This window comes from Mytilus galloprovincialis, chromosome 7 (genome assembly GCF_965363235.1).
Source record: "Mytilus galloprovincialis chromosome 7, xbMytGall1.hap1.1, whole genome shotgun sequence".
Lineage (NCBI taxonomy): Eukaryota > Metazoa > Mollusca > Bivalvia > Mytilida > Mytilidae > Mytilus > Mytilus galloprovincialis.
The window spans coordinates 25,539,412-25,548,428 of NC_134844.1; the positions used below are offsets into that span (position 1 = coordinate 25,539,412).

Consider the following 9,017-nt stretch of genomic DNA (forward strand, 5'->3'; position numbering starts at 1 on the left):
ATTGTTTCAATATAAACACTGATTCAAAAATTAAAAGCTGATTTCTGATCAAACTTTTGTATAATTAACCTACCTATAGGAGGGTTAGCTTATCTAAGGGGGGATTAGTTTGTTCATACTTCAGTATTTATGATAGTAAAATGAATCTCAGCCAAGTGTGCATTGCTATTATTTAGTTAAGTTAGTTTGCAAAATAAATTTCAAAGTCATTTTCAAGATTTCAAAATTATTCAAGATGCAAAATTAAAAGCGTTATTTTTAATCAATTTGAAATCACTTATTAACAAAAGATTCCTAATTTTACACTCGGTTTACTCCTATTTATTTATTGCAATCCAGCTGAAAGAAATACAATTAGAAAAAAAATATGCAAATATGTAAACAAACTAATTTTTGCAAGCAATTTTGTGGTGTTGAGTCTTATTAAAAGAGGACAAATAAATCATTGTACAAATGTTACTTTTTGGTCTTCCCTTACATAAAAACAGCAAGAAAATTATTAATCTATTCAGATACATAACTGAGAAATCAACATAAAAGGAATAAGTTGAGATGAATAACTATTTGTGAAAATAAGTTGGTTTACAGAATTTGAAAAATAAACAAAAAACACACATTCATACACCTTGGGCATCTAATATATTGATTTCTGTCCTAATAAATACACTATTGACATCCTTTCATGAAAACATAACAAAATCTCAGTTTTGAATGAAGAATCAAAAACAACAACCAGGGTATATTGAACAATTACAAGTGTATTTTCATTTATTCGGAAGATTTTTTTTTTACTCAGGTAAATTAATCAATGAGTGATAGATTTCTCTTGGAAGAAATTTAAAGGTCCCATCAAATAAACTATACAGAGAACAATACCTGTTGTATTTGTTAAATGGGACAATTGTAGTTACAAAAGTTTAAATGGACAGGTAACTTGCAGGTGAATCTATGGAAAACTATGATAGGGTTCGCAATAATATTATCCACTTGCGGCGGGGGTATCATCAGTGAGCAGTAGCTCGCAGTTTCACTTGTTTATGTTTACATTGCTTATATGGTCATCTAAGGTCAAATTGATAGTTAATTGGATGGCATCTGGACTAAAATACACACGAAACAAACCTACACATTATCTACCCCATGCTCTTTACCCTGTTTAGTTTAGACTTTTAATAGTTTGGATAAATGTTTTACATTGTTATAAATCAAATATGAGAATTTGAGTCAAATCGGTGACCATGAATTTGACAGCTAGTGCCCCTTTAAAGAATAAACACTATTGACTAAATACTGACCAGATTCTATTAAACTAATCTTAAAGGTGACTGTGGTATTGAAGTAATGTTACCTTGACTTCTGTTTGGTAGTAAGGAAATGCTTTGAAGGCTTCTGTCTTGCTGTGGATGGTGTATAAATAAGTTGCAACGTCTGTCAGAAATAACAGTGGTAAATCTTATACTAAATGTTCTGGTGTCGTGTCCAATAAAATGTTGAATTAACTAAATTTTTTTATTAACAAACTTTATTTTCCACAGACATTTATACAAGAAGATATTGAAGAAGAGGAGGAAGAGGATGATGTTGAGAATATGATAGATGACCCTATAGGTATAAAGTTGAAAATTGATGGGGGGGGGGGGGCTACATTCAATTTGTTTTTATCAAGAGCTGTTTGAAAATATGCCAGGTGTTGAAATAAAAATTGTTCCTGTGACATTTGTAACTTATCTGAGAAAGTTACCTAAAGCAAGTTGTTTGATTTTGATATTTTTTTTAATTCAATTCTAATGTTTAAAACACTACACTAATATTGTAACTGAACCTGAATCAAGAGAATTTGTCAGTAATGTTATAATTAAGAGCATAAAAGAAATAAATTGAATTGTGACCCTCATTCTTATTTTTTTCCTGTCATTCAAACAGATTTACATGTAAGTGCATTTTAACTGGATTTCCAAAAGAAAATGGGATATTGATTAGAGGATGTACAGCGGTAAACAGTGGCCATGAATTAACTCGTAAACCTTTCAACCAAAGCTTTTCAAATTTTTTGACAGATAATTTGTGTTAATATGTTGTTGCTTGTGAAAAAATGGAGGTCAAGTTTGATATTGACGATTTTAACTTTCACTCATCCGGTGTTATGGTTCTTGAAAGATCTTAAATCTACTAATAGTCACTTGAAAATTTATTATATTTTGTATTCCAGATGAAGGGTTAGGATTTGATGCTGGAGATAATGTAGACTTAGATGAGTCACCATTGATAGATGATAAATTATTCCAAGCCATGGAATTAGCTATGGAGTCACACCATGGGGGATTTGAAGTTTCAAGAAGAATGAGTAAGTTTGTATATTTCTGACTAAAGCTGACTATGTGGTATAGGCTTTGCTCATTGCTGAAGGCTGTACAATGAACTATAGCTGCTAATTTCTGTGTCATTTGGTCTCTTGTGGAGAGTTTTCTCATTGGCAATCATACCACATCTTCTTTTTCATATATGACTAGAGCTTTTGAAAGATTTGGACAGATTACCCATAACTTACAAGATAACCAAGCTGTAAGGGTTCAATTTGGGTTTCAAACTTATTCTTTTTTTCAATTTTCTTTCAAAATCATTAAAGAAAATCTCTGCTTGCAGTGGCCAGTTTGATTTGTGCTATCTGTTACACTTGTAATCATGCATTATTATTTTTATATTTCAATATATATGTTGTGTACATTTTATTATTTTGTACAGGTTATTACTTGTACAAAAACTTAATACAAGTAATTTTACAGGCCATCAGACTTCAATTTACTCTTTGCACTGTTATTATAACATTGTTTCCTATTTCTAAATCTTTTAATCTTCTTTTTGTAGAAGAAAACATCTCATCGACCTGAATTTGTTGACCTGACAGGGCTTGTTTTCTCACACATACTATTTTGAAATTTGAATGTGTGTCCACACCAGTTTCAGTGCTCGTATTAGTTGCAACATTAATTTCAGTGTTTTGTATCTTTTCAATACTGTTTTCTATCTTTACACTTTAGTCTTGACTACTTAACTGAACAGTTTTGCTCATATATTTGATAGATAAAATGTACTTACATATAGAGAGTTTAAAACTTTAGGCTAAGTAATGAATTATTTGTTAAAAGGAAAACTATTTGTTGTAAACTTCAAACAGGCCAAGGTAAAATAATTATTTGTACAAGTTATTATCTTTTTCTCAGTAAAAATTGTATATTGTACAAGTAATAACTTGTATGATGGCATCTTACAAGTAATTACTTGTATAAATTTTTTGTACAAGTAATAACATGTACACAACATATATAATGCTTTCAGGGACATATCAACAAATTTTTCATAACTCTTAAAAGTTCTAAGCTTTAATAAAATAATTGGATGAAAGTGGGTCTCATTGGGGTCAAAGCGTGACGCGGGAGTGTTATTTTTAAACAATAAAAAAACATTAACTTTGATGTATATAACAGCACTTCTATAAAAGCATTGATTAACTTGCTTGCTATATTTGTTTGGATGTTTGTGAACAACAGGTAGATAGTCTATTACAGTCTGTTTACGGGAATTTGATTGGACAATAAACATTAAATTCATTTCATTTCAATTCTTATTGTCCAATCAAATCCCAGTATATAACAGACTGAAACTCCGCCTACCTATTGTTTACAAACAACCAAGCAAACATAGCAAGCAAGTTGATCAATGTTTTATTTTGGATGCTTTTATAGAAGAACTGTAATAACATTTGCATAAACTTTTTTTAACCAGGTGAGGCCCAAGTAATTGACAAGTCCACAGTTATAAGTGATTATGAAGAGCTGGTCCGACAACATGTGGTAAGAAAATATTTACACAGTATATGGCCCACAAAAAAATGCTTTCAACACACAAGGCTTGGACTTTATAGATTTTTATCAAGATTGGTCATGTTAAGTAGTTAACATGTAAGGCCACATTTAAAAGAATGTCTGTTTCCCCTCCCCCGGGTCTACCCTTTGTAAACAGACCAGGAAGGCAGGTTTTTTTTTTTTTTTTTTTTTTTTTAACTGGATGTGATTGTCATAGCATGGTCACATGAATGGTTTGACTTGTCCAGTCCAGGCCACTTATCAGTTGTTTGTGCTCAATTTGAGTGTATTTATTTAGATTATCAATCCTTCTGCTTTCAAGCACTTTCCAAAAATGGAAACAAATTATTTTCAGGAAAAAAATAATTTCAATTTTTTTTGTGGAAAATAATTTTTTGACCCAGGGGCTTATTTTTGACCCGGGTGGGGGGAGGGGAAACAAACATATTTTTAATTTTGGCCTAAGAACTCGCTATTAATAAAAAATAAATATTTCATATTTCTATTTATGTGTTGAGATGAAACTGTATTCAACTAAGTGGTAGCTTGTTCCATAGTCCTTCTAACATGTACTGTGGGTTCAATTATTCTCAACGGTACCAATTTTCTTGGATTGAGGAAAACTTGCATTTTCGTGTTTATTTCCAAAGTCTACATACATTCTTATAGAAAATTTATATTTTATTTTACATTAGAACTTGTGTTTCCCTGGTAACTATGAAATCAACAAAACTTGGTATCAAACGAATAGTAATGAATTCGCAGTAGTACAATATACCAGGAAGTAATTACTCTAGTTGATAAAATGTTTTATCGCTATTTTACATACTTTTCCTTTGATTTGCTGACTAATAATTTCCTTTCTCAGGGGTTTTGAGTGATATGAAAAATTATCACTAGAAACTAAGGCAGCATGTGCCCCTCATCAATAAAATTAACATTGTCATAATAGGTTAAATAGTGATAAACAGATTATAATTACAAATTAGTCATCTCAACTCGATTGCTTTTTTCACTTTTGCTGTACTAACTCAAGCTCAGGGCTCACGCTACCAGGCGACTTGGGCGAAGAAGTCGCCTTCCCGACCGTCACTTCGCTTTCCCCGACCCCAAAAAGCGAAAACAAGTCGCCCTGTTCTTGACGATAGTCGCTTTCAGTCGCTTCCGTCGTCGGACATTTTCAATTTTTACCAAGTTGATGAAACATCAATTTTTACTGATAATTAAAGAAATTCAGACATAATCGATTCATTATCTTTAGAAAAGAGGTTGAAGCATTGTCTTCGCAGTGTGTAGCAGGTTATTTGATAAAAATACAACTTTTTATCACTTCGTGCATTTCCGCAACTTGCTCAAGTTCCAGTGCTTGTTACTCGAAAACGTACATCAACCTAAATTTCGGCGGCAAAATAAGTTTGTTACTTCATTTAAACGTGATAAAAGTTGCCTCCAGTAAATGTTTAATCCATTTATTGCATTAAAACCGTCATGTTCCTTTCCAAATAACTTGTCAAACATCGTTTATTTTTGTAAATTTTCTTGCATTCGTCTGCCAATGACCGATTTCTAAACTACGGATCTGAACCGGACCAGCTATGACCGAAATCCGTACTTTTACAATAATTCCTACGGACGCACGGATGGAACAGCTGACAGAAGAATATTGATCCCAAAGGGAAAAATTATGCATTCCACACGCATTAAGAGACTTTTGGTTACATCTAATTCATTGGTGTATATAATTCCCTATATTTTTTTATGGATTGTTTCAAACTATTGATTAAAGTTGCTTAACTCTGAGACTATTATACTAATATCAATATATTATGGCCCAGCTTAATAACTTTTATATTTTCTTTATGAGAAACACTGAATTTCATACACAAGATAATTTTTAATTAAATTGTAATTGATATATTATAATTTCTTTACATTTTTTAAAATAATTTTTTTTTTTAGTGCTAGATATTTAGTTGGTAGGTTCTCACTATACCTTAATAAAACTTAAACAACTTTTAATTTTAATTGTAATTTTTTACTCATATGAATTGAACAACATACAAAGAACATTATTTACATATGGCCCTTTATACTATTGTAAAATCCAAACATTGTAGCGCACCGCGCGAATGAGCACTTCTCTTTCAAATTTCACCACTTCTCCCTATCAGTTTCAAAAAGAGAAGTCACTTCTCCCTATAATTCTTAAGTAGTGTGAGCCCTGGACTTAGCTAGAAAATCAATCTTGTTGAGATAACCAACGATGATCTATTAGTACATACTGTTATTTGATTGTTTATGTATAATACGGTCCAATTTGTCAGCCGTCATCACGTAAAAACGACGAATCAAAGAATTCAGCTTTATATATAACTAATATAGTACAAAGGTGTAGATTAAAAATTACACCACTCCAGGCCCTTTTGTTTTCCACGCAATTAATATTACCAATAATTAAGAAGTTCCGGGTCGAGTCCGATACCGATACCAATAGTATATTCACCTGTTACCTATTACCTTATCTGTACGTTCCACATCTAACAGGTGCACCACCAAATGATGTATTTAGGATTATGCTATATACAGGGATCATAATCACAGGGTTGACACTACTAAATTCAATCATTGTCAAATTGTTACCTATTGTAGTATTTTAATCAGTAAGTTTTACTAAGATAACAATACGAATACTAAAAATCTGGACTAAAAATAAGGTGTATATAGGAACCGTTTTCAATTTGTTATTGGGCATGACATAAAACAGTGAATCAAAGAATTCAACTTTATTTATAACTAACATAGGACAATGCTGTTGATTAAAAAATACTCCATTCCAGGACCTTTTGTTATCCAAATAATTAATATTACCAATAATTGATAAGTTCCAGTTCGACGGGTTCAATCAGAAAGATTTGAAAGCAGAGAAAACTGTGTATCTTATAATCGGCATGACTTTATCAGATAAAAAATAATACTAAAATAAGGCTTGCGCATAGTTATATATTTTAATTCAGTCACGGACCCGCGATATCACGGGTGTGTTCTAGTAGTTACAAATATTCAAAGTAAACAAGAAAGACTTATTTTAAATCATATATTGGGTTGTTACATAAAATAAATGCTCATTTCAGTAAAGAAAAATATTCATTTTAAGCTTGTGAGCCATCGGATATATTAAAGTAGATAGTTTGACAGTAACCAAAACAAATGGCAGTCAAATATAGTATAAGCAAAATTAAAGAAACTTTTCAAATCTCTGCAAATAAATATATTAATATATGTTTTCTAATTTTAAAGCCATAACATAATAATTACAGGATCAGTATTTAGCCAGTGCCCAGGAATATGCTCAGATAACAGAATTATCACAGAGAGTTTCTGAGTGGGAAGACAAAGTTTTACCTAAGCTAGCAGAAGAGGTAGGATTTTAATGTATTAACTTAAATAATCATAAAGTTTCAACCAAATTATATCACCATTATGCTATTGTGCTTAGCGAATCAAAAGACATATATTGATTGTTGTGTCAATTTGTGATAATTAGTTCACAATTTTTATTTAAACCAGTGTGTATTTTAGTGAAAATTTCATGTATTTAAAACTCAAAACTTATTTTAGTTCAAACCTATTTTAGTTCAATGATATTCCCCCAAAAATCTTACATGCTTCATAATTTAGTTTTTAACAAAAATGTATTTTTGCAGTTTCCAAAAAATATTGCAAGTATTACTATTACCATCTATAAAAGAGGATTTGCATCTTGTATCTTTTAAAGGAATAATTAAGGGGAGACAACTTCAACAAACTAGAAGAAGTACAATTATTATTTCAATATTGATGGTGTAATTTATATAAACAATTTTAATTTTATATTTCAGGATGAAAGACCACCATTTGATATCAATATCTATGGAACATTTATTATAGACAACTTGGAGAAAAAGAAAAGCAAACCATTCACGCAAATAGTAAAACATAAACAGACATATGACGTTTGTCGGACATTTTTAGCATCATTGATGCTGGTAAGTTAAAAAAGAATAAGTCCTGATTTTAGATATTATGTACATTTTTCCTTTTGTCATTGTGTCAATCCTAAGTATGAAAATGCAAGATTTTCTATATAAATGGATAAATAAAATTAAAGGCAAATGATACCCTTGAATGTATTTTTTCAAACCCATTTTAAATTTTTTAATTTTAAATTACTGTATCAGTATGTCTTTATGAATATTCAATGAGATATCGACAGCAATCAATCAACACAAAGAAAACAGAAAAGACATCCAAAGATTTTCCATAGATCTGACAGCAATAGGCAACAATATAAACTGTATGTGAAGCTTGGAATTGTCCAAAAAATAGACAAGTTTTTACGAGGACAAAACACTATGATAAAACTTAATTCAACTCCTGACAATGTTTCTCACCATTGACAGTCTTATTAACATGTGATTGAATTAGTTCTTATGGTACTTAATCTGCCTCCTTTTGTATTTGTTTTTGTTTTTTACAGGCCAATACATCAAATGTAAAGATTCACCAGGTTGGAAATTTTGATGAAGGAATAGACAAGTATGAATTAGAACTATTAACTACTGTCAGACATTTTGAACAGTTAGAAGAATATCAAGCGCCATCTATAGCTAGTTCATGATAAAATTTACTTTTATTGATGTTACCATGAATATTATGAAGAATTATTAAGACAGATTTTTAATGAATGACTTTTTTAACACAAAGTAATAGACGTTTATCAAGCAACTTTTTACAGAATTCCTACTGTTAATTAAAATAATATTAATTTGGAAAATTTTGTTATATAATTCAATATAAATCTATCTTATGTAAGCCACATAAAATATTATGTTAAATATAGATTGTCAAAATCACATTACTGCACGAGTATGCTCATACTCGTAGCATCAACAAACTTGTTTAAATATTACTCAAAACGATAATTTTTTCAGTCATCGCTAACGTTTCTTTTGATTTACAAGTCAAAATTCAAACTGGATGTTTTGTGACAATACTAAAACAAACAAGTCCGAACTCATTTCTGGGATTTGTTTTGTTTATCAGTTTCACAGGAAATCATCGGCTTTTCTACATTTTATAGTGTTTGAATATTAAGGATAGTAGTTGCACTTGGTT

General features: G+C 30.6%; 1 protein-coding gene across 1 annotated transcript in view; it reads left to right on the plus strand.

Moving 5' to 3' along the window:
- Positions 1–8,804, plus strand: part of LOC143082630 (condensin-2 complex subunit H2-like) — a 30,236-nt gene extending 21,432 nt beyond the window's left edge. Inside the window, exons 15-20 of the mRNA XM_076258415.1 lie at positions 1,536–1,608; positions 2,210–2,344; positions 3,784–3,851; positions 7,181–7,282; positions 7,742–7,888; positions 8,380–8,804. Coding sequence (XP_076114530.1) covers positions 1,536–1,608; positions 2,210–2,344; positions 3,784–3,851; positions 7,181–7,282; positions 7,742–7,888; positions 8,380–8,520 — 666 coding nt within the window. The 3' untranslated portion in view covers positions 8,521–8,804. The remainder of the gene's footprint in view (positions 1–1,535; positions 1,609–2,209; positions 2,345–3,783; positions 3,852–7,180; positions 7,283–7,741; positions 7,889–8,379) is intronic.
- Positions 8,805–9,017: the final 213 nt, after the last annotated feature.